General features: G+C 53.4%; 1 protein-coding gene across 1 annotated transcript; it reads left to right on the forward strand.

Annotated features, from left to right (window-relative positions):
• The first annotated feature begins 2,805 nt into the window (after nt 1-2,805).
• LOC109286283 (cilia- and flagella-associated protein 45) lies at nt 2,806-11,358 on the forward strand. The gene is made up of 11 exons (XM_059726899.1): nt 2,806-2,963; nt 3,753-3,891; nt 4,324-4,485; nt 5,267-5,445; nt 5,692-5,875; nt 6,668-6,754; nt 7,504-7,608; nt 8,208-8,386; nt 8,633-8,834; nt 9,278-9,391; nt 9,813-11,358. The coding sequence occupies exons 1-11, from the start codon at nt 2,842-2,844 to the stop codon at nt 10,011-10,013; spliced, it is 1,674 nt and encodes a 557-aa protein (XP_059582882.1). The 5' UTR covers nt 2,806-2,841; the 3' UTR covers nt 10,014-11,358.
• The last annotated feature ends 14,844 nt before the right edge of the window (nt 11,359-26,202 follow it).

Here is a 26,202-nt window from a genome sequence, read left to right on the forward strand (position 1 = left end):
TAATGATGTGGACATTGGAGTCAGAAGTGGACTGGCCAAGTTTACCGATGACACGAAACTTTGGGGCAAAGCGTCCACACCTGAAGACAGGAGGGTGATCCAAGCTGACCTGGACAGGCTCAGAAAATGGGCAAGCAAGAACCTGATGGTGTTTAACACTGAAAAATGCAAGGTTCTCCACCTTGGGAGGAAAAACCTGCAGCATCCTTATAGGATCGGGAGTGCTACACTGGCTAGCACTACGGAAGAAAGAGACTTGGGGGTCATCACTGACCACAAGATGAACATGAGCCTGCAATGCAATGCTGTGGCTAGTAAAGCGACCAAAACACTGGCTTGCATCCCTAGATACTTCTCAAGCAAATCCCGGGACATCATTCTCCCCTTGTACTCAACCTTGGTGAGGCCGCAGCTGGAGTACTGCATCCAGTTTTGGGCCCCACAGTTCAAAAAGGATGTGGAGAAGCTTGAGAAAGTGCCGGGGGGAGCCAAGCGCATGATCAGAGGTCAGGAAAACAGACCTTATGACGACAGGCTGAGAGCTATGGGGCTCTTCAGCCTGGAAAAGCACAGGCTCAGGGGTGATCTGATGGCCACCTATAAGTTTATCAGGGGTGCTTACCAGTATCTGGGGGAACGTTTGTTCACCAGAGCGCCCCAAGGGATGATGAGGTCGAACGGTTATAAACTGCTGCAAGACCGTTTCAGGCTGGACATAAGGAAGAATTTCTTTACTGTCCGAGCCCCCAAGGTCTGAACTAGCTTGCCATCGGAGGTGGTTCAAGCGCCTACATTGAACACCTTCAAGAGAAAATTGGATGCTTATCTTGCTGGGATCCTATGACCCCAGCTGACTTCCTGCCCTTCGGGCGGGGGGCTGGACTCGATGATCTTCAGAGGTCCCTTCCAGACCTAAAAAAATAAAGTCACATCTAATGACATACAGGAGTGTAACAGAAAAGTGCATTTTAGTTGGTTTAAAAGAAGATATCGGATGTACACAAGGAACCTTGTTTTCCAGGGACCAGTGCATTTCAACACCCAAAATGCAACCCTGTTTCCCAGGTGGTGCATTAACCGCACAGATCAGCACTGGGGAGGCCACATCTGGAGTCCTGTGTCCAGTTTTGGGCCTCCACTACAGAAAGGATGTGGACAAGTTGGAGAGAGCCCAGTGGAGGGCAACAAAAATGGTTGGGGGAACTGGGGGACATGACTTATGAGGAGAGGCTGAGGGAGCTGGTCTTATTTGGTCTAGAGAAGAGAAGACAAGGTGGGATTTGATAGCAGCCTTCGACTCCCTTAGGAGGGCTTGCAAAGAGGGTGGAGCTGGCCTGTTCTCAGTGGTGGCAGGTGACAGAACAAGGAGCAACGGGCTCAAGTTGCAGCAAGAGAAATTGAGGTTGGATATTAGATGAACTTTCTCACTGGGAGGGTGGTGAAGCACTGGAACAAGCTATCCAGAGAGGTGGTGGACTCTCCATCCTTGGAGGTGTTTAAGATCTGGCTCGACAAAGCCTTGGCTGGGATGATGTAGTTGGGGCGGGTCCTGCTTGGAGCAGGGGTTGGACTAGATGTGGCCTCCTGAGGTCCCTCCCCACCCTCCTTTTCTATGATTCTGTGTCTCTGATGTTGCCATGGCTTCCTTTGCTGTGGGAATTGGGCCTCTTCCTGGGGGCTCCTGAGTGCATTTTAACCAGCTCCTCCCTGGCCTTGTGTAGCAGGAGCCGGGGCTGCGCCAGATGGAGAGGAGGCGAAGGACCCCCTTGGCATGAATGGTTTGGGGCAGAATCAGATGCTGCTTGGACACCGCGGGCCCAGCAGAGGCCGAGGGGGGGGGCAGGATCCAGCCCAGGGCCCATCTCCAACTGCCAGGTACAGCACCGGACACAGCTTTGTGATGTCACACTGTGTCATTCCATCACCGTGGAGACCGGGGGGAGCAGGGTATAAATACCAGCGCCGGGTTCCGCCTGGTCAGGCTCAGCTCAGCCAGGCGACTCACCAGCGTGGCTTGTGGCATTATGTAGTTTTCGATTCAGTAGAGAGTTAGCAGAGCAGATATAGGCAGTTAGCATAGTAGATATTAATTAGATAGACATTGTTTAGATCATAGTTAGATAGAGATACCTTGCATATTATATAGATATATAGGATAAGGAAATAGAGTAGGGGGTAGGCCCCATGTGACCACTCGGGGCACCTGGGCCCTTTCCAGAGCCTTGAGGTGTAAGGATGCCATTGCCAAGCCCTGCTAGCCCGGCTAAGCCACGCGTGCTGGTCTCAGGACCCAAACCTCAGTGGGTACGTGGCCCCTCAAGCTCCCCACTCGTGGTAGGTGATGGGGTGTGAATAGCCAGAGTCCTCCCGCTGTGCCTGGGCACAGGAGAGCTCCCGGGACCAGGGCTGCTGCTTCCCATTGCCAGGCCGAGGGGTGGGGGCAGGAACCTGGTGGCTGGGCGCTGGGGAGAGGTGGCAGGGGGACTTCTGCTGAGCATCTCTCCTCCTCCTCCAGCTCCCCCAGCTCTCCCAGCTGCAGGAACCAGCAGGGCCGCGGGGGAAGCTGCTTCCTCTGCTTCCTCTGGGCCAGCCCAAGGCCAGGGAAAGAGAGGCCTGGACACAGGCCCCACTGGAGCCCCTGCCCCAATTAGGCTGTAACAGCAGGACAGGCCAGGTGCCCAAGGGCAAGAGGCAGGTGAGTGGCTGTGAGGGACTGGCAGAGCCATGCCCTGCACCTGCTCTCGACCCCTGTCTGCCCTCTGGACCCAGAGGAAACCCGGAAAAGAAAGAGACCCCTTCCTTTTTTTCTTGCAGGACCTGCAGCAGTCACGGCCTGCATATATGGCCACAATGCCATATGATGTGCGCGAGGCTCATGAACGGTTCCCACCCATTGACCAGCCCTGTAAGCTGAAGACCAACACCCTGACTGAAACCAAGGACTATTGTGTCAGCGAACTAGTGTAAGGCAGCAAGTGCTTGGATGCGCTGTCAGGGGTCCTGTGGTCTGTGGCTGCCCTGCAGAAGGGCTGTGGTGCCGCTTACATTGACCCCCTGGAAGGGGACTAAGCAACCCAGAAATGCCTGTCTGGGACGGCCCTGGAGTTGGGTGGGGAAGCAGCTCCCATGACCCAGTTTGTACCAAAGGAATGGCTCTTCTGCAGAGCCAGCAGGGAAGCACCGCATGCCCCTACCCCATAACCCCTCACCCAGTGGGAGATACTAGCAGGGCGGGAGCAGCACAAACCCTTGGACATAATCTGTGGGCCCTCCTCATTCATCTAACACCAGAGGCATCTCCCTGTTGATCCCACCACACGTAGGGTCCTCCCTTCCTGCCACAAGCTGTTGGCCCTGTTCCTTTTCCCTTGGGAACAGCTGCCCTGTCTACCTCCTGCCTGGTTACTTTGTGTGGGGGTGACATGAGGCACGGGCCCGTTCCTATGAGGGGTTGTGGCCCCCAAGTGCTGCATCACCCCAGACCCACCCCAGACTCTTGGAGCCAATCTCCAGAGGTGCTGAGCAGCCCTGGGTCCAAGTGAAGTTGCTGTGGATCAGAGGTGCTTGGCCCTCCTGCAGATTGGGCCCCGCATTTCTCTGGCTGGGCTCCCAGATCTTGCGAATGCCACCACAGCCCCTATCACTGCCACTGCTGCTCTGACCCCTTTTGTTCCCCTGGCACCTGGTTCAGGGAAGAGAAACTCTATGCCCCTGATGCCAACTCTCTCGGTGCCCCTCTTGCCCGTCCCCAGACCTCCTGCGGACAGATTCCCACAGCGTGCACTGAAACTCAGCAGAGCTGATTATCAATGTTTTAAAGATCTGGCCCTAAGTAGGGAGGAGCGCCAGACCAATGCAGCAGCATTCAAAGCTGAGAGGAAAGCCAAGACGGTAGGTGCCTCTTTTTGCTTCCCCTGTGCTAGCCAGTTTTGAGGCAGGGTCCCTGGTGCTGTGGGACAGGGTGGCCTTCTGCCAGGACTGACTGTGTGGGCAGGGGAACCCCTGTCCATGCCCGGTATGGGCTCCCTGTGGTAAGCATGCTGCAGGGCCACGTGTCGCAGGCTGCTGTCCCGAGCATGGCCCATGCAGACAGTGCCTACCAGAGGAGCATTATTCAGGCATCTGGCTTGGGGCAGGGCTGCCTCCTGCAGTTGCCCCAGGCAGGCCCACCCCAGAATCCAGGCAGGCCCTGGCCAGCGTAACAGGGTATTATGGGCCCAGGGCACGGGCTGGTGACAGCTCCATCAAGCGTGGGCACTGACACTGGCCCAGCCTGGCTCTGCGCCTGCCAGGGGCTGCTAGCATACTGCTTCTCCCCTCCAGGCTGCTATGGCCCTGCGCAGACAGGCCTCGGAGAAGCTGATTCCACAACACAGCAAGCAAAGCGACCAGGATGAGGCACAGGAACAAACCAGCCCCCATGTACAGCAGGGCAACAGGATGCACCTGGAGGAGGAAGAGGACGAGATTAAGGTTAAGGAGAAGGTGGGCCATGGGCACAGGCTCTCCAGCTGCCCTCTCTCCTGCCCTTCTCCCCCTGCTGCCCCTTTGCCCCCAGTCTCCAAGTCCTCTTCTGCAAAAGGCAAGGCTGTGCTGCGCCTGCTTCCCTGAGACCTAGACTGAGAATGGCTTGTGAAGCACTGCCATGGAGGGACTGTGGCGTGGAGGGGAGCTGGGGGCTGACTCTCCTTAGCCCAGTGCTTTGGCTCTCTGCAAGGGATCCTGTGGGGATGGGACAAGCATGACACCCTGCCAGGAACTGGGCTCTGGGACCTCCCAGCCCATTGCAGAGGGGTCACTCGCCAGCAGAGATGACCCGAGCATGGTGAGGGCCCCAGAACAAATTAGCCTATGCGGGGCCCCGCCCCCGGATGCGAGGAAGCTGGCAGCAGGGGGGTGCTGAGTGGCCAGATGTGAAGCCAGCAGCAGCACAGAATCGCAGTGCCACTCCGCCTGGCCCCACTGGGCCCCTCAAAGTGCAGGGCCTGGGGCAGTCGCCCCCCCACCCCGGGGGATGGCCCTGCTCGCCAGAGAGAGCTATAGTCACTCCAGTCCTATCTGGATCGGGACAGAGACAGGGTAAGGGACTCCCCCAAGGGCGCACACACAGTCAGTGGCAGCACCAGGAATAGGTCTGGGCCCTGTTCCCCACTAGAGCCTCCGTAGCCCTGTGTCTCTTCCTTGCTCTGTGCCCCACATTGGGGTCTCTCTCTCCTGCTGCTGTCACTGAGTGTGGCGCAGACCAGCCCGGTGCTCTGCCCTGCAGATGATTGTGGATGCCAGGTACCATGTTGTCCTGGACGCCCAGAACTTAAAGAAGAAGCAGATGGAGAAAGAGATCAAACAGGAGGAGAAGTGCCTGGACCAGAGTATGGAAGAGGAGTACCAGAAAGCTGTGAATGTGCGAGAAGAGCTAAAGCAGACGAGGGAGCAGGAGTTGATCAGGTGAGCGAGAAGTCCCTGCCCTGCCACAGCCAGGCATGGGCTGCCTCAAATGTGGGCACTTCCACATGCAGCACTTTGCATGCAGGCCGAGTCAAGGGCACCCCCAGGCTTAGCCTCCCCTGCTTGTTCGCTGGATGGCAGCCTTAGAGCAGGTCTCCCAGCCCAGCTGGCCTTGCAGGGGGTCCTGTTGGCGAGGAGCCTGGGGCCAGTGGGGTGCACGTGTGACAATTCTTGTGTCTTACCCAGGGAGAGGCTCCAGATCAAGGAGCGAAAAAAGAGTAATAAGGAGAGGAAGAGACAGAAAAAAGAAAGGGAACGCCTGGCAGAGGATAGCTGCATTAACAAGAAAACGATGAAATCCAAGGAGCAGAAGCTGGAGCAGGGGGGGCTGGTTGACCAGCACATCCTTCACTGCCAGAAGCAGAAAATGGTACGGGTCCAGGGGCAAGGGAACTGGAAGGGCTGGGGCCTGCAGAGCCCGAGTGGTGGCTGGAACGACCCGCTTTAGTCTCAGCATCACTGGGCCTAGAGGAGAGCACTCAGACAGAGCCCCCCACTGCGTGGGGGGCAGCAGGGATTGCCCCCTGCCCAGTAGCACCTGCTGAACCGGGGCTTTTTTTTCCCAAAGTGCCGGGACCTGGGGCCGGTGGGGCAGCCATTGCCGGGCTAGAAGAGGGACAGGGGATGGGTCTGGCCTGGTTGATTCAGAGATTCAGCTGCATCAAATCAGGACAGTGATTTGAATCTCTGAATCGAATCGCTGTCCTCTGAATCAGCCGAATCCGAAGCAAATACTAGCCACTTTGCACCGGCCTACTAGAGAGCCCCGTGTGCTGATGGGTGCAGGCAGCTCACACCATGTGCAAATGCTCCGTGTGTGGCACTGCACATGTGTGTGACACAATGCTCCATGCAGGAGCACTGCATGTGTGTGTGTGACAACATGTGCGTATGCTCTGTGTGTGCACCACTGTGTGAGCACTGCACATGCATGTTAATGCTGCACGTGGTTGTATGCAAATGACACTGCCTGTGTGAGAATGCTGCACACATGAGTGATCCGGCGCGCACGCGCACACACGCACGCACACACACACACACACACACATGTGTGATGCTATGATGACTCTGCCCATGTTTGCTAGTGCTGGTGCTGGTGCTGCTGCTAGTGCTGGAGTGGAGGGGGTCAGTGGCTCATGGAACTGGGGCTGTGCTGTGGCAGGTGCAGGAAGCAGGGTTGGAGGCACAGCAAGAGATGGTCCAGCTGAGGGGCCTGCAGGAGAGGACCCAGGACCTCCAGGCTGACAAGGTAATGCATGCAGCTGCCCCTACCCTCACTCCCTCCCGGCCTGTCTGGCAGCTGGGGACCCACCAGCGTGAGAGGGCCTCACCCCCATGCACCCCCGGGGAGGAGTGGGGGATGCTTCCCCATGGCACTGCGGCAGGGCAGACCAAGCCCCAGCTGGAGGCCCGGACTAAGCAGGATGTGGGTTGTCAAGCAGCAGCTCTGGCTCAGGTGAGAGGACATTAACTCTCTAAGGCATCAAGCAAGGCTGCACAGCTCGCCTGGGTCCTTCCAGCTTTGCTATGGTATCCAGCACCGCACCTGGAGCAGGAGGGGAGGAGAGCCCAGCTGGCTCTATACAGACAGGAGTGGAGCCAGAAAAAAGCAGCCCAAGGGTCGGGATCCCTGTCCATGCCTGGCATGGGTACCTCATGATAGGCATCCTGTAGGGCCACACATATCCTGGGTTGCTGTGCCAAGCGTGGCCCACATAGACGGTGCCTGTCGGAGGAGCATGATTCAGGCTTCTGGCTCAGAGCAGGGCTGCATCCAGCAGCTGCCCTGGGCAGGCCCACCCCAAAGTGCAGGCAGCCCTGGCCAGCGTGACAGGGTGCTAAGGGCCCAGGGGCTGGTGGCAGCTCTTTGAAGTGCAGGCTCTGACACGAGCCCAGCCTGGCTCCCCGCCTGTCAGGGGCTGCTAGCAGCCTGCTTCTCCCCTCTACGCCACTGTGGCCTAGCACAGGCAGGCCTCAGAGAATCTGATTCTACATTAGGACAAGCAGAGCGACCAGGAGGAGGTGCAGGAACAAACTAATCCTGAAGTCCAGCGGGCCAGCAGGATGCACATGGAGGGTGACAAGATCAAGGACATGGAGAAGGTGGGCCATGGGTGCAGGCTCTCCAGCTGCCCTCTCTCCAGTCCCTCTCCCACTGCTGCCCCTTTGCCCCCAAGTCCTCTTCCCCGAAAGGCAAGGCCACGCTGCGCCTGCTTCCCTGGGACCTAGACTGAGGACAGCACGTGAAGCATTGCCATGGAGGGACTGCAGCATGGAGGGGAGCTGGGGGCTGTCTCAGCTCAGTACTTTGGCTGTCTGCAAGGGTCTCTGTGGGGATGGGACGATCAGGACACCCTGCCAGAAACTGGGCTCTGGGACCTTCCAGCCCACTGCAGAAGGGTCACTCGCCAGGGAGAGCTACAGTCACTCCAGTCCCAGCTGGATTGGGACGGCCCACCACCTGGCCAAGCTCCTAGTGTTTTTGCCGGCCCCTGAGCCCTGTGCTCCCTTCTGCGCCCACTGGAGATGTGCAAGGGCACACACACAGTCAGTGGCAGAGCCAGGAATAGGTCTAGGCCCTGCTCCCCACTAGAGCCCCCGTGGCCCTGTGTCTCTTCCCCACTCTGTGCCCCACATCAGGGTCTCTCTCCCCTGCTGCTGGTGCTGTGTGGCGCAGACCAGCCTGGTGCTCTGCCTTGCAGTTGGCTGTGGATGCCACGTGCCACGCTGCCCAGGATGCCCAGTTTTCAGAGATGAAGCAGGTGGAGATAGACCCCAAACAGGAGGAGATGTGCCTGGACCAGAATATGGAAGTGAAGTGCCAGAACGCCATGCAGATGCAGGAAGAGCTGGAGCAGGAGAGGCAGCCAGAGGTGATCCGGTAAGCAGGAAGGCTCTGCCCCAGCACAGCCAGGCAGCGGCTGCCGCAAACGTGGGCACTTCCCACATGCAGCACCTCACATGAACGCTGAGACAGGAGCACCCCCAGGCTCAGCCTCCCCTGCTTAGCCACGGGATGGCAGCCTGGGAGCAGACCTCCCAGCCCAGCTGGCCTTGCAGGGGTCCTGCTGGCAAGGAGCCTGGGGCCAGCAGGGAGCACTTGAGACAGTTCTTGTGTCTCACCCAGGGGGAGCCAGATCAAGAAGCAAGGAAAGAATAACATGGAGGAGAGGAAGAGACGTCAAAAAGAAAGGGATGCCCTCGAGGAGAGTTTCTCTATACTCAGGAATATGCTGAAATACAAGAAGCAGAAACTGGAGCAAGGAAGGCTGTATGACCAGTGCATCCTGGACTACCAGAAACAGACAATGATACGCCTCCAGGGACAGGTACAGGGGCCTGCGGAGCCTGAGTGGTGGAATGACCCGCTCTGGTCTCAGCATTGCTTGGCCTAGAGGAGAGCACTCGAGAGCCCCATGTGCTGATGGGTTCAGGCAGCTCATATCATGTGCAAGTGCTCCATGTGTGGCACTGCACATGTATGTGATGCAGTGCTCCATGCAGGAGCACTGCATGTGTGTGTGTGACAACGTGTGCGAATGCTCTGTGTGCATCACCATGTGAGCACTGCACATGCATGTTAATGCTGCACATGGTTGCATACACATGACGCTGCCTGTGTGAGAATGCTGCACACACAAGTAACCTGGCGCGCACGCGCGCACACACACACACACACACACACACGGGCAACGCTATGATGGCTCTGCCTGTGTTTGCTGATGCATGGGGTGGGTCAGTGGCTCATAGACCTGGGGCTGTGCTACGGCAGGCACAGGAAGCAGAGTTTGAGGCGCTGCAGGAGGACGCCTATCATGAGAAGCAGGTGGAGATGGCCCAGCTGAGGGGCCTGCAGGAGAGGACCCAGGACCTCCAGACTGACAAGGTAACGCTCACAGCTGCCCCTGCCCTCTCTCCCTCCTGGGACCCATCAGAGCAGGAGGGCCTCACCCCCATGCATGCCGGGGGAGGGGTGGCGAATGCTTCCCCATGGCACTGTGGCAGGGCAGGCTGAGTAGGACGCAGGTTGACATGCGGCGGCCCAGGCCCAGGTGAGAGGACATTAGCTCTCCAAGGCATCAGGCAAGGCTGCACAGCTCGCCTGGGTCATTCCAGCTTTGTCGTGGCAGCCAACACCGCACCTGGAGCAGGCCGGGAGGAGGGCCCAGTCAGCTCTACACAGGCAGGAGAGGAGCCAGGCAAAGCCAGTCCAAGGGCCGGGGCTGGCTCCCTGGGGGAGCAGGGGCAGCATCTCAGCCTGGCTCCTTGCTGCCTGGGCAATGCAGTCAGGGCTTCCCTCCCTGCAGGACATGCTCTGGGCCATGTGGAAGCAGGAGGCCAAGGAGCAGGAGTGGTGGCATAGGGACTTGCTGGCAAAAAATGAAAAATTGATGAAGATAATGGAGCTCCAGGTCATGCTGCAGCAGAGCCGCATGGAGTATATGGCCCACAAGCTGCTGATGCAGGCGAAGCGGGACCGCAGCCATTTTGAAGAGTTTTTCAGGTAAGGCAAGGCATGGTCCAGCCCCTGAGCAACAGCGGGGTCCCAGGCAGTGGAGAGTGTGTACCTACAGCGGCACCAGGCTGGGCTGAATCAGGCCTGCCCAGTGCAGCTCCTGCCAAGCCTGGGTGGCAGGAGCTGCAGTGGAGATGACCCAGCTGGGGCAGACATAGGACCCTGTGTCTGTGGGAGGGGACAGAGCATCCCCTGGCAAGAAGGTCAGGCCCTGCCAGCCTGCTGTGGGGAGGACAGGCACTGCCTGTGCACAGGGCTGGGCTGGACTTTGTTACCGGTGCTGGTGTCTCCCCGAGGGTGGAGCGAGAGGAGAGGGAAGCGAAGCGAGCGGAGTATGGTGAAGCGGTGCAATGCCAGATGCAGGAGCACCAGGCGCAGCTGGTGCAGGAGCAGGCCGCCTGCTTCGAGGATGAGAAGCACTTACAAAAGGAGATACAGTGGCATGCAGACCGCATTGGTGAGCTGAAGAAGAAAAGGATGGAGGAGCTGCAGTGAAGGTGGGGGCTGCACAGGGATGGACCATGGGAGCTGGGAGTGGTGCTGGTCTCAGGATGATGCCCACCAGCATCCGGCACAACTTGTGCTGTCTCTTCCTTCCCTCCCTCTTCACCCTGTCCTGGGGCAGGCTGAGCCCCTGAGACTTGCCGGGTGGTACAGGAGCGGGGCTGGGGCCCAGGCTGCTAGCTCAGGACAAGCCTGCTGCAGCAGGTCTGGCCACAGGAGTGCGGGGAGGAGGTCACTTTGCCACGTGCTGCCCTGAGCTGCCCTTCCTGTCGCCCGGTCTAAGCCTCCTCCTGCCCTGCGCGCTCCCGTGCTCCCCAGCGGATGGATCTCCCTGTGGGAGCAAAGCAAAACAAGAGTCCCTCCAGCTGGACTCAGCCATTGCCTGTTGTTACCAATCAGCACTGCTCCTGTGGGGCTGAGGTGCCAGATATGCGCTCCCGTGCTCCCCAGTGGCTGGATCTCCCTGTGGGAGCAAAGCCAGACCAGAGTCCCTCCAGCTGGATTCAGCCATTGCCTGTTCTTACTAGTCAGCCCTGCTCCCGTGGGGCTGAGGTGCCAGATGTGCTGCTGGGCCCCTCGGGGCTGGCTCCGGGCCCTGGCACAGCTGGAGACCCCATGGCAGGTGGCCCTGGAGCAGACTATTTTTTTTTTCCTGTTACCAAAGTCACTGGCCTGCCTGAGATTTACCATGTTGGCGTGGAGCACAAGGCGTTCAAGCCAGGCCCCAAGGGGCCCATTCACTGACTCGCTTGCCCTGGGGACTTCCACAGGGCCTTTCACGTGTGGCCTCCTCCGGCTTCCCCCCTGTAAATATTTTAGGTTTAGACATAATAAATAATGCTGTTATTGGAGCTGGCTGTGTCCATTGCTGTCACTCACCTGAGCCAGCCTGGCCGGCAGAGTGGATCCAGCTGGGACCTGTGCGTCTCAGCCCTGCACCATGGGCCCCGAGGGATGGGCTGTGGGGTCTGGGCCTCTCGTGCTCCCCAGGAGCGGGGGTGACCAAAGCAGGCCTGCCTCTCCGTGGGCACACACAGTCCTGTGTCCTGGCTCCGCCACACTCTCGGGTGCCTGCTGGGCAAGGCCCAGGGGGGTTATTTCCAAGGGCCAGAGCTATGCCCCAGTGCAGAGCTCAGCCCTCTTGGTGCTCGGGCACTGAGCCCTGGGGCCTGATTCCCAGAGAGGGGCACAGGCTGGGCACATGCTCACAGTCAGGGGCCGCTCTCTCACCGCCCCACTTGCCCCGCAGTGGGAAGTGCCCAGCCCAGCACATAAAAGCAGGCCCGAGCATGGCTGCCCTGGCTAGCACCAGCCCTCTCTGCTCACACGTCCTCCCTGCTTCACCTCCAGCCCCAGCTGCACCAGGACAGGCTCCGGGGTCAGGGCCACATGGGGCACTGCCCTGCTCCTGCTGTGATGCTGGTCTGCTCCCCACCTGACATCCCACCCTCTAGCTAACAAGCCTCTTGGCAGGCAGGGATGGCGACAGCAACAGCAAAGGGGATCTTTTTTTTAAAAAAAAAAACAAGAAACAGGATCTGGACAACTCTTTAGCTCCATGTCTGGCCTCGTGCATCCCCCTACACACACCCAGCCACACCCACCCTGCCAGCCACACACCACACACACATCCACCCCCAGCCCCATGCCACACACATGTGCCTTGCTGCCTGGCCCACCCCATGGCAGGACTCACATGACGCCGCACCACTGTCAAAGCAGGGGCAGTGAGGCAGGGAGCAGATGTGAAGCGGAGGCTGCAGCTGCAGCCACCCCTGTAGGCTGGGAGCCACGTGCTCCCTGGGCTCCCCAGCCTGGCCAGGGCCACATTCACCATGACGGGGGCCTCACACGTGCCCTTCCTGCTTCACCTCCAGCCCCAGCTGCACTAGGACAGGCTGCGGGGTCAGGGCCACACGGGGCACTGCCCTGCTCCTGCTGTGATGCTGGTCTGCTCCCCACCTGACATCCCACCCTCTAGCTAACAAGCCTCTTGGCAGGCAAGGATGGCAGCAGCAGCAGCAGCAGCAAAGGGGATCTTTTTTTTTTTAACAAGCAACATGATCTGGACAACTTTTTAGCTCTGTGTTTGGCCTCGTGCATCCCCCTACACACACCCAGCCACAAACACCCAGCCACACACCACCCACATGCCACACGCCACACACACACATCCAGCCACACACCACACCCACCTAGTCACATGCCACACCCAGCCACATGCCACACCCACCCAACGACATGCCACACCGGCACCCAGCACCATGCCAACCACACCCACCCAGCCACACTCACCCACCTACCCAGCCACGTGCCACAGACATGTACACACCACCCACCCAGCCACACGCCACATACATACACACCCACCCAACCAACCACATGCCACACACCCACCCACCCAGCCAGCCACACTCCACACGCACACACACACACACTGCATACCATGCACACCCAGCCACGCACCCACTCCCAGCCCCACACCACCCCCCAGCCCCAGCACCACACCACACACACGTGCCTTGCTGCCTGGCCCACCCCGCGGCAGGACTCACATGTTGCCGCACCGCTGTCAAAGCAGGGGCAGCAAGCAGGGAGCAGAGGTGGAGCAGAGGCTGCAGCTGTAGCCGCCCCTGCCCACTGCATAGACTGGGGCCCATGTGCCCCCTGGGCTCCTCAGCCTGGACAGGGTGCATTCACCATGACTGGGGCCTCAGCCGGGCCATGTCCAGGGGCCATCAGAGCCTGGAAGCTCTCCCATAGTGCACACAGTGGTGGGAGCCGCCTGCCCCTGGCACTAGAGGAGCCACTGGGTTCCCATGGCCCTGCAGCCCCCCCACCACCACTCAGCTGGGATCAGCCCAGTGAAACCTCAGCCCCAGTCCCCCATCACCCACCCTCCCATCCTCTGGCAGTGGCAGCAGGCTGCTGCAACCCCCTTCCTGCCTCCTGTGCCAGCTCCCTGCATGGCACACTATGGCTGTGCCGCCCCACCCTCACCCAGTGCACCCCACAGCCACAGCTGGCAGTTACTCCCTGCGGGGAGGGTGTGGGTGCAGCTGCAGGGTGCCGCGCAGGGAGTGGGCATGGGAGTGCACTGCACCCCACGGTCACATGCTGCAGCTGGTGGGCGCTGCCCGCATGCCCCCCACACCAGCTCCCCATGCTCCCATGCACCACACGCCCCTGTGCCCTGCATGCCTCATGGCCACAGCTGATGGGTGATAGCCTCACAGGGAGTGGGGGTGCAGCCACAGGGTGCCGTGCGGGGGCGTGCCTTGCCCCATGGCTACATGCTGCAGCTGGTGGGTGCTGCTTGCACACACCACACCCGCTCCCTGCGGCCCCACACCAGGCCCTGCCACGCGCCATGCCCCCACACGGCCGTGCGCCATGTCCCGTCCCTCCCCTCTCTTCCCCTCCCCTTGCCGCTGGGTGGTGGAACACACCCTGGCCCCCACCGCCTCCGCCTCGGGCCTGTGTGTCTGTCAGTAAGGCTCCAAGCAGTGCATACACTGTTGGCCTGGAGCATTACAGACAGACAGACACACAGCCAGAAGTGCTATGGCTTTTATTAAATTAGAAAAGATTACACACTGTAAAGAGAAATTAATTCATTAGCTATGCATATTGACTAATTCATATGTACAATTTTATTGGGTATAGATTAGCTTTGAAAGAGGACCAGGAATAAGAAACTGGGAATAAGGAACCAGCTTCAGCCTCATTGCCCTGGGATGGAGGATTCCCTTTCCCAGGACATTGCAGATACCTTCCAGGGCATTGGGACAAGGCGATGGCCCATGCCAAGGGCCCTGCTACAGGATTTTGGCCTGACCAAAGCTTTCCTCTGCCTGTCATGCCCAGCCTGAAGCTGGCCTGGAGAGTGGCACGGGCTGGCAGAGCCTTTGTGCCCTTTCTCCAAATTCATGGGCTGAAGTGGGGAGACCCCTGCAAAAGGCACTGCATTCAATTCCTCCCCCCCCGAGGTGGCCGCATTTCAGGGGGGCAGCGCCGTGTGTGGGGCTGGATCCTGCCGGCCAAGCTCTCTCTTCCTCGCTCCTTCCTGTGGCTGCACCCCTGGCTGCAGGCAGGGTCTCTCCGAGTGGGTGGATCCAGGCTCCATTCAGGGACAGGGGCTGGCTGGGCAGGGTGTGCCCCAGCCTCCTCCACCCCTTGGCTTTATCTCAGCAATGAGGACTACACAACAGCTGCCTGTGGGATATCTCCCTGGCCAGGAAATTAAGACATAGACCTATGAAAAATGTGCTGGCAAGTGACCAGAACAGGCAACCAAGGGTTAAGGTCAGCACAAAAACAAAAGGGGTAAGAGTTGACACAAAGATTAACCTGAAAGGGGAGAACAAAAAACTATTGCTTTCCCGTGCCTGAACTCAAAGTGAGGGCTCTCCCTGCAGCTCCCTCTCCTGAGGACTCCTCTGGCTGCCAGGCCCCTGTTTCTTGCAGGTATTCCTGCTCCGACAGACCCCAGCTAACCAAGCCCTTCCCTGGGACGCCAGAGGTCCTCTGGGCAAGCAGCAGGAGGAAGCCTGCATTCGGCTTGTTCCATGGATCTGAGGCAAGGGGACATGCTCAGGGACCACAGGCTGCAGCAGCACCCAGAGAGGCGACCCCATCACTACCAAGCGCAGGAGCTCAGCACAGGGAGGTTCTGAGCAGGAGTAGGACTGGGCTTGGGCTCCTGCTGGGAGCTGGGGGGAGTTCTTCAGTCTACTGTTGCATTCACCAAGAAACATGCATTTCCATTCACCAAAGTGATTCTCTCCATTGCCAATTCCACTAAGCTCCTCACACCCCAAAACCCAGAAACCTGGTAAAGAATGCTTTTGGAAAATATTTGGATTTTTCATTTCCAAGCAATTTTTTGTTTCAAAACATACCCACATTTTGATCTTAAAAAGCAAAGCAAAATGGGCCATTTTGTTTGGCCCCCCCAGTAGTATTTTTCCATGGTTTCATTGTGGGGAACAACTTTTGTTTTTGGATGTTTTGGGTCAGTCTGTTCTGCCCTTGTGCTCTGGTGGGTAAGTCTAGGCCCCTCTCTGTGCCTCAGCTTTCTCCTGCTGTATGCCAGGGAGAATCACTGTGTAACTGTGGGGTTTGTTTGTCCATGTGTATTAACAGTGCTGTCTGTAGCAAGGAAGTTTGGCACCCAGGGTAAGCCCGCAGCGGCTGCCTGTCTTCGGCCCGTGCACAGATCCAGGGGTCACATGACCCCACCCATGCTTCCCTGGGGGTGCATGAAGCAGTGGGAGCCGCTCCCCCATCTCCGTGCCCCCTCGAATGAGCTGCTCGCAGTTCCATCCCACACCCCATCCTGGCTGGGCAGCACCTGTTGGCACCCCTTTGCTTCAGTGCCAGGGGCAGTCACACTGCTTGCTCCTCCCTTGATACCGTCCGTACTCTGTATTACTATCAATGCTACAGTTGCGCCTGTGTCTAATTGCTTTGGGTTCTTTTAACAATCCCACCTAAATTCTCCTACACCTGCTGGTTCAGTGCAGGGAATATTATGTTACCACCCATGGGCTTCCTGGCCTCTGACTGGCATCTGCCCTGGGAGATCTCCTATCATTTCTTGCCTGGGTGGGTTCCTGTCCCAGCCCCACTGCTGGGCAACACAGCAGATATCATTGCAAGGCCCAGCAGCACTCTCTTAGCATGTTCCTGTCTCTGTGAGCGGGACTAGGATGGGATCTTTGGGGCTTTTGTATCCCAAAGCTGGGTGTAAGCCCAGCAAGATGGCTCTCATGTGCTAGTTAAGAGCTCAGGCATTCTCAGCTCAAGCTCTTCTGCTTCTAGAGGCAAGGTGCGAACTGACAACCTCAGGTCTTGCCAGGCAACCTTGGTGGCAGGGACACTAGGGTCCAGGAGGCAGCTGGACAGAGTCAAGACAGTGCTCAGCTTGGGAAAGAGCCTGCTGGGAGGGGCAGCAGTTCAGTCAAGCTTTGTGATTCAGCTCCCAGGTAAATAAAAGCAACCCACTCCCCTTCCTCCTACCTGTGGGATGGCAAAGCCACATGAAGGGAGCTGGGTGGGGAGTCACTGGGTTGATAGTGATCTTTAAACACACACAAATGGAATCAAAGAATGCAAGGCACACACCCATAAAGAGACTTTCAATGGGGACTTTCAATGGCTAGTCAATGGCGGCTGGGCACCAAACTCCTCTAGAAGGCTTTGAAATACTGGCCTGAGACATTAAAGGAGAGTTTTCCAGAGCAACCCTACTCTCCTTGGTACCCATGAGCTCTTGGCTCTTGTCCATGGGAACAACAGCGTATGCATCCTGGTTGAGCTGAGCAGGCTACAGACACAGGTTTGACTTGTTATTAAAAAGATAGGTTACCAGAGGTTTCAGCCTCTCTTTCATTAATGTCATTTTTTTTCCAGAGGCCAAAAAACATTTCTGACCAGCTCTAGGGAGCAGGGTGAGTTGAGTCCTGCCATGATCACAGTGGGCTAACAGCAATGGAGAGGTCAATCAGGACTCCCCCTGGCCTTCTGCCTGTGTGTTGTGGGCCCCATCTCTGGTGCTTCCTTGCAGGGAATGACTGTGCTCCTGACAGGCCCAGGGCCAGAGATGTTACCTATTGTGAGAAAGTCTGGTTCTTAGATTAAAATCTCAGTAACTCAACCCGAGGCAGCTGTAAATTCAGTGTGTTTCTCACGTCACACTTTCTATTGCAGTTCCACTAATAACTTGTTCTAAAGCACCAGTAATTCATACGCAGATATTTTAATAAACAAGTCATGACAGCACCCATTCATACAGGCAGAGCAGGTGGAGAAAAACACAGCGTGGGGGTGATCCTCACTACTGGATCAGCCTGGTCTTAAAGCCCAAGTGCAGGGCCTTCCATAGCACACACAAGACTTGGCAACATATAGGAGGGAAGAACCTTATGTAGCAAAGGGACTGGTGTGCAAACCACCCTGATAACCAGGCCAGCCAAGGAATCTGCTTAAACAGCTCCTTAGTGGGACAATTGGCTGGTCAATCAGCAAGCATCTGATGAAGCAAGCTGCTGCTTACAAAAGCTTAGGTAGCTCTGATTTAGTTAGTTTCTAAGGTGCAAAACTACTGCCTTCTGTTTGGTCAACCAATGTCAGCATGAAACTCCCAAGGCAATGCAGAGGCCTTCCTGTACTGAATGGAGGTTGGTGTTCTGGCCTTCTGCTGTAACACCGTTTCAGCTCACATGCCTGATAGACTGAAGCCCTGACTGGGCAATAGGTTTATGGGGTGCTGGGTGGCCCCATGAGCCCAACATTTGCTTTAATCAGTCAAATGCTGGGGAAAGCTTGTCTATGCCTTGCAGCCTGTGAATTGCATACACAGGGTCAAAAACTAAAGTATCACAGTACAGTGGGCCAAAGTCCAGAATCAGACCTACCTATTGAATGAGCAAATTATGGGACACAGCCTGGAGAAAGGTCCTAGGCTGAAAGATCATCACCTCTTCCCATCCCCACCCCCACCCCTATTCCTAGCTAGCACACTGCCTCTGAGCTGCTCCCTTTGATCCCTTGCTTTCTAACATTAGGAAGTGTTAAATGTAGCCATACCTCACCATAAAGAGCATGATGGACCGGGCAGGAGTTTTTTCATGCTCCACCAGCTACAGTCTGCTGAGCACAGTGCTGAATCTATGCTGGTCTTCTCTGAGCCCTGGCAGCTCATGTGTGACACACACACACACAGCTAAAATGTTCCTTCACAATCTGGGTTTTCCAAAGCTAAAAGCAGAAGCTGCTGCAGCTGCAGGTAAAGAGCTCTCGGCTGCCCTGCTGGGGTTGGAAGACTCATATTCACTGCAGACTCTCCTTGCTGATGGAAACAAAGCCTCACTACATTTTGAACTGCCTTCATTAAACAGCAGGTACCCTTTTAAAAGCCAACCTTCCAATAGCTCAGAAAGGAGCTTGCTTAACAAGCTGCTAGATTCAGCAGGGACTGAGGCCAGAGCTGCCATCCCAGATGAGCCCGTCAGAAACCCATTTATAAGACAAGTTGTTTTTCCTAAACATTTATTGCTAAAGGGACAAGCAGAATAGCCCCAAACTCCTCCTGAATCACACACACAGCACTCTACTGTGTGGGCTAAAGAAAAAGAACCCAGCCCGCTGCCAACTGGGGTGGACTTCTGTCCTGTTATTCAGGATAGCAGCTAGGGTGACAACCATCTACATTCAGTGGCTACATCGTACACCAAGGCTGTCCAACTAGCAGCTCGCGGGCTGCGTGTGGCCTGCATGGAGTTAGTGTGTGGCTCCTGGGCTTCTACCTGGCCACTACTCCCCTATTGCTCCAGCTGCTACTGCAGCTGGGGTGTCAAGGCTGCCTCTCCCTCCCTCAGGTTTTGCTACCTAGAGGGCAGGGCAGTGCCCATGCTTCACCCTAATGAAGTCCCTGCTGGCATAGCCCATGCAAAGTGTGGCCCCTAGATGTTTAGAAGCTGGATAGCCCAGAGTTACACCATCAGGCTAGGAGCTGGGCTAGAAGCAAGGTGCCACAGGAAGAGTTGTTCAGGAGGGGACACTAATGGCCCAACACTGTGCAGCAGCATGAAGATCCTCCATCCTTCCCAGTCATCAGACAACCGCAAGCACATTTCACAGAGCACCCTAATCAAGACCCTGATGTGACAATTCTGTTTTCTTCCCCTAGGTTTTCTTTGTAGGTTTATATTGGGACAAGACTCCTACCCTAGCCTAGCAGTGTGCTCTTAAGCAACTGCTGTGCTCCACCCCAGACAGCAGCATTTCAGTACAGGAGGGATGACTCTTGCCCTGTGGTTATTAAACAGCTGCCCTATCCCCTGGAGGGGAGCGGTGAATTTCAGGGCTGGGGTAGGTGGGGGAGGGGCTTTCCTGGGTAACATTGGCATTGGGCTTTTAAGCACCTGTTTGCCAGGGGGGGCTCTATTTCAGTGGTGGGTGAAAATGTAAATGTTAGGTACTATTTAGGTGCCCTGAAAACATCACAGCACCAGTCTCTGCTTTTCTTTGCCAGGGCAAGACAAATGCTCTTGCAGCTGTCACCATGATGAAGCAGTGCTGGAGGGGGGAGGAGCTGTATGAAGCTGCTCAAGTCAAAGCCAATTCTTAATCCAGTAGCTGTCAGTTGCCGTTCCCTCCACCCAGAGGAGGAATGTGGATATGTGCTTGTAGTCAAGTTAAGTGGCCGCCAGATGTCACCATTGTCTCAATGCTAAAACCAATGAACCAACTGGTAAAACATCTGAGGAGGAGGCCATTGTAGAAGGGAATTTTCATGCCTGAAGCCCAGAGAGTCCCTTTGGAAATGCAAAACACTCCCTGCTCAGATGCTGATGCCACCTCCAAGATCTTAGTTCTTCCATCCTGAAACTCTGCACCTCTTCAGAGCCTTCCCTCTGAGTCTCAAAGTGCTTTCACACTTATGCTTCAAAGGCCCACTGTGAAATGGGTATTACATACACCCATTTTACAGACATGGAAACTGAGGCACAGAAAATGCAGCTTCTTACGCCAAAGGCACACCTCAGGAGCTTGGAATAGAGTCCAGCAGGCCTGACTTCATGGCAGGAACTACATTCACCAAGATAGGAGTCCAGACTTCCTTCTCCTCTGACTTTAGTCCCTAGACCAGTGATTCTCAACCAGGGTCCCATGGCACCATGGGGTGCCTTGAAACCCTTTCAAGGGTGTTGTAGGGTGCTATGCAATGTTTTCACACCTACCAGTGCCAATGTGATTCATAAGATAAACCCAGAGATTTCAAACAGGAATAAGTAGTAAAACATTCTGATCTACTGTGCTCTCTGAGTTCTTTACAACAGAACAACTATTGCTCTAGGGCTATAGGTTATAGCCATGTGGTCTAAGGACATGGGCAGACAAGGAACCTTGTCTGCCTATTGCTCTATTATTTTTCTGTAGTCAAAAAACAAGTACAAGCTAAGAGCTGGCACTTTGTAAGGGGTGCCTTGTATCTGAAAAAGGTTGAGAACCACTGTACCAGACAATGCTCATAGCTGAATTTAGGGATGAGAACTTAGGAATCCTGGCACCCAGCTGCTGCTCTAACTGCTGGATAACTTTGCCTATGTGTTACAGCTTAGGAAGATTTCTTCCCAGCTAGTTTGTAGTACGCTTATGACCATCAGGAGGATACCTTGTAGTCCTCCCCTCCAAAACCTCCTCCAAAGATCTATATCACTGTGGCACAACAGCTACACTGCTGTGCTTCAGCATCACGAGACAGCCTCCCCAAAACATTTCAGGTCAGCTCTCAGAGCCTGGAATTCCTGCCTGCAGCATGCAAGGGACAATCCCAGTGGAAAGGCCTAGGAAGCAATTTTTAGACCATAAACTTAGGTGCTTCTTACAGTTACACTGGCAATGCAGGCAGCTCCTGAGTGTTCCTCAAATGCAGGGAGGCATCACACACCCTCTGGAAAATGCTTACCTACTGGTATTGTAACAAATCCCTGGTGGCTTTTATAGCACCACAGTTCTACACACCACAGCCTAGAGATGGAGCCCCTACTTCTGCACACCCCCAGGCACCCAGCCCTTGAGCTACGAGAACACTCCTTTAGCTGCAGGCAGTATAGGGCTCATGACACACAGATGATCCAGGTGAATTCCAATGTCTGTAGCTGCAGTGGTGATATTCTGCTTTGCACTCACAGTTTATAATATTTATAATTTATTCATGGAGTCATAGAGTTTAAAGCCAATAAGGACTGTTACAATCCTGCAGTCTGATCTTCTGCAAAACAAGCTGAATTTCAGCTGGCACTTCCTGGGTCAAACCTATCACTGACAGATGATCTGGAGAGACTACAGAGCATTTGTTAGAAAACATTTGACCTTAACTGACATATCCAGCATCTTAGGTGAGCTCTTGCCATGCTTAGTCATTCTCGCTACTAGGAACGCATGCCTTATCTGTGGCGTGAAGTTGCTTAACTTCTGCTTCCAGAGGCTAGAACTTGCTGTGACTTCATCTGCTGAACTGAAGAACCTTCTTCGACAAGAAATCTTTCCCCCCTGTAGGTACTAGGGGCCATGGCAGATCTAGGATTTTGAAATGGGGAGTGTAGAGGGTGACCTGCATCATCACATATAATACAACACATATTTTTCTCCAGAAGCTCTACTAGAGAAACTAGAAGCTTTACTAATATGCTAGGGGCTTATGGCTATGTTATTCAGTTTAAGATCAAAGCAAAAACAAGTATATCTTTATTGGGATGTGAATTAATTTACTTTATTTTTATCATGTATTAAAAACACAACAAACTAGGCAAAAATAATCAAAAGTTGTTGTTTCATTAGTCCTGTAGTCATTAGAAGTAAAGTGTATCTCTTGATAGTGCACTCAATATTTCACTGAAAGTTATTCCCACACCTGAGCTAATGTTTTTAGCTAGAATTAAAAACAGCCTGCAGAGCTGTGAAATAGGATCTGTATTACCAGGAGTAGCTAACAGAAAGCAAAATTGCAGGAGAAGGATAAGTTGATTGGTGGAACATCAACAGCATTAAAAAGGAGAACGGATCATTAACATCTATGGAATGAAGAGTTTAGAAGGATTACAATGAGCCCTGAAGTCAACTGAGTCCCTCAGCACTGCCTGAATATTCAGCAAACCAGACCTACAGGGGAAGACTGGAGAGGTGCCATGTATTTAGTTCATCCAGCAGAAAGCAAAGTGGTGATTAGCTTGTAGCACTGGTGGATGGGCGGTGAGGGCATTGCAGTGGTGCGGTTGCACCCTGCTTTGATTCCTGATCCACCCAAAATTTAAAACCAACTGCTGACTGTGCCAGTAGTATTTCTATTCAGTACTACTGTAGGTCTGGTTTGCTGTTATTGCTTATTAATGATTCATTAGTGTAATCTTACTGTAGCATGGAGCCTGCTCTAGACCAGCAGCCTGTGGTGTCAGGTCTTCCACCAACCCAGAACAAAAAGGTGGTTCCTGCCCCCCAAAAGCTCACAGTTTAAAAACAAGACAAGAGACAGCAAATGGATGGATGGATGGGGGAATTTCCAGACCTCCAGTTAGACTTGGAGCCTGGAGCTGCCCTGCTTCCAGTTCGTCCCCGTGTTTTAGCAGCAGCACCAGGATCTAGGAATGATCTCCCCGGGGCATCTACAGGAGACATTTACTATGCAGTTGACTAATTAGCTGCACAGTAATGTCTCAGCATCTAGCATGAGCCCCTATTAGGCTGGAGTAAACTAATTTATTCCTTAGCAGGATAGTATTTGTAAATACAAGTACCATCTTGCTGTAGAGTAAAAAACTCCACAGTAAAGCACATGAAGCCACTGATTTGACTGTCTGGGCACTGGACTGCTTCATTGTGGAGGCTACCTGCTGGCTAGCCCCATGCTGAAGCTCTCTTGTGCTCCAGCCAGCCACTCCATGGCACACTAAGACAGAGGGAACAGCCCCAGTCTGGCTCCTAAATCCCTGTACCAGAAGGTACTGCTCCACCTGCTATGCCTGAAAAAACTGTGGAGCTTATTGCTATGGAATTAATTGCTTCTGGGCCCACGTTCAAATGGTGCACCTGGGAGCAATTAACTCTGCAGCAATAAGCTCCACAGTTTATTCAGGTGCCATAACTGCATGTGTAGATGTGCCCCCAATGCAATAAATTCAGTGGTAGTCACCATCACCCTTTATAATCAGTTCTGGTGATACATGTGAGTCATAGTGGTTCTTTTAGCCACAGAATCGCACTGAGAGCTCAAGTTCAATTGATTTCCACAATGGCTGTAAAGTCCCTTCTCAAAACCAGGTCCTGCAGTGTGACCTCCCGTCTTCATTTTTAGAGGCAGGGTCTTGTTTAAAAGGCATGCTATTCAAGAGATTCCAGCTTACCATGTTATCCTGACTGCTCTGTAAAAATGACATCTCTCTATCATCCTTCTCCACATTGCCTGCTCCTGTCATCTAGAAATGTTACCAGCAATGACTTTATATTTTCTTCTAGATCATTGATAAAGATGTTGGACAGCAATGGGCTGTTCCACTTACAGGAAAATGTCCCCAAAGCATGATAACTCTTCATTTACAATTATTTGCTTGAGATTTGTCAGTTTTTAATCTGTTTAACTTTATCAGCAATCCATTTATTTTGTTAATGCTAATTTTTAATCAGAGTAATATGCTGGACTAAATCAAATATCTTGCAGAATTTGGAATATATCATTTCAACACTTATCTGTATCCACCAAACTTGTGCTATCATCAGAAAATATCATATTTGTTTGACATGAAACCATACCATCTGGTATTAATTATACTCTTATTTTTCAGTTCTTTATTGCCTCATCTTGTGTCACCCTTTCCATGATTTTACCTAGAATTAATGCCCAGCTGGGCATCGATCCAACCCATAGCTACAATTTACTCTTTACATTTTGGCACAATACGACCTTTTTCTAATACTTCCCCTGGCATTACAAAATTTGCTACATATCAACCTAATTGGCTAAGGGAACTCCTTGGCCAACTCTTGAAAACTCCTGGGCATAAGTCCACCCAGTTCTGCAATTTTTAGTAACTGCCATTTAAAATCCTGCCAAGTTACTGTTGGAATAGACAGCATTTCCTTAGTACCGTAGATACAACAGTATCTTTCCAAATCTTTCCAAATACATAACAGAAATATCCCTTGAATGCTTTAGCCTTTTTTGCTTCATTATTAATAAGTGGAACATCCCTAATTAATAATAGAACTGTGCTATTGCTGTATCATTGTCCAAACATCTGTAAAAAATCCCTTTTATTGTCCCTTCTTACTATTTCAGATTTTTCATTGACAGCTTTAGCTTCCATTATAAATTATCAACAACTGATGATTGTTAATTTATCATCACTACTATCTCATTTCTCCTTTTCTATTTTTTTTGTTGCTGCTTTCCCTTCTCTTCTTAACCAGAATCAGTTTCTTAACCAAGAACACATTCTTTTGTAATTGTGGACTAGTGGGGATTTTTGGCATCCAGGAAAGTTTGGTTTTTTAAAGCAACTTCCAAATGTCATTCATATTGTTTTGCTTAACTTTCTTCTCTCAGTCAGTTTTCCTCATAATTGTTTTCAGCTTTGGGAAATTGGCCCTTTTAAAATGTCAAGTAGTGTATTTGCTGGTTAAACTTATATTGTGTTTGTGCTTTACAAAATGATTAGATCATTATCACCAATGCCTAGGCAACCATTAATTTTTAGTCAATGGTCAATTCATCTTCATCTGCCAGGATGAGATCTAACGTTGAACTGTCCCACATAAGGAACTATATATTTTTGTGCTTGAGAAAACTATCGTCTAATTTTGGAAACTCCAAGAATGTTTTGTTTGTGGCGACATGAAACCTCCAGCCAGCACTTCCCAGATTGGGATCCCCCAGGAAAACACAGTTTCTCTTGCTATACATTACTGATCACTGCACAAAGAGTAGTCCAGCCTCTCTTCTGCTCGGATTTGGGATAAGCCAACAGAGCAGAATGAAACAGGTCTACCCGTACTGGCTCTTGTCTGAGATATACCGGTATTGACACAACTCAAGTAACAGCTGCAGTGATAGCATAGACTTCTGCAAAAATCAGTAGCCAAGTACAAGTCAGGGTGCCCAACAGAGTCTGTACACTGAAGTCTTTGGTGTTATGTGTTAGCTAAATTAAACCTAACAAGACTGGGCCTACCCATGTTACTAGCATACCTTCCCTTGCAGCATAGATGTATCTTTGGGGGCTATATTAGACACTAGCAGCCCTCTAGTTCATGGTGTGATTTATCAGTCAAAGTGCTGCCCACCATGGTAGGAGTGATGAGGTGCATTAGGGCACAGTCAGCCAGGTTGTTTTTTCTCATTTACAGAAATAGAGTCATAGGACAGTAGGGCTGCAAGGGACTTCACAAGCCTCCTGCTCAAGGCAGGACTGTCTCTGACTAAATCATACCAGCCAAGTGTCTGTTCAACCTGTTCTTGAAAATTTCCAAGGATGGAGACTTCACAATTTCTCTAAGTAGCCTGTTCCAATGCTTGACCACCATCCTAGTAAGAAAGTTCCTCCTAATCTCCAACCTGAATTTTTTATACTGGAATCTTAGGCCATTGCTCCTAATCCTGTCTCCCATGGCCACAGAGAAAACCCCATCTCCATCCTCTCTGTAATTGCCCTTCAGGAATTTGAAGACTGTCATCAAATCTTCCCTCAGTCTTCTCTTCTCCAGACTAAATAACCCTAGTTCTTTCAGCCTTTCCTTATAAGTCATGCTTTCCTAATCATTTTTGTCACTTTGTACTGGACTCTTTCCAATCTGTCCACATCCTTCTTGAAGTGTGGGGCCCAAAACTGGACACACTACTCCAGGTGAGGCCTCACCAGTGCTGAAAAAGCAGAAGAATCAGTTCCCTTGATTTGCAAGTGATACTCCTGTTAATACAACCCAGTAGGCTGTTGGCCTTTTTTGCAACAAGAGCACAGTGCTGGTTTATATTTAGCATATATTCTACTGTAATGCTGTACTGGTACTAGTTTGAAATGCAGCCTTTTTTTCCTTTTTCCTTTTTTTTTTTTTTTTTTTTTGGGGGGGGGGGGGGTTGAAATCTGCAAACTAGTTCACTTTTCCTTGATCCTGTCTGC

Source organism: Alligator mississippiensis, chromosome 4, assembly GCF_030867095.1.
Source record: "Alligator mississippiensis isolate rAllMis1 chromosome 4, rAllMis1, whole genome shotgun sequence".
NCBI lineage: Eukaryota > Metazoa > Chordata > Crocodylia > Alligatoridae > Alligator > Alligator mississippiensis.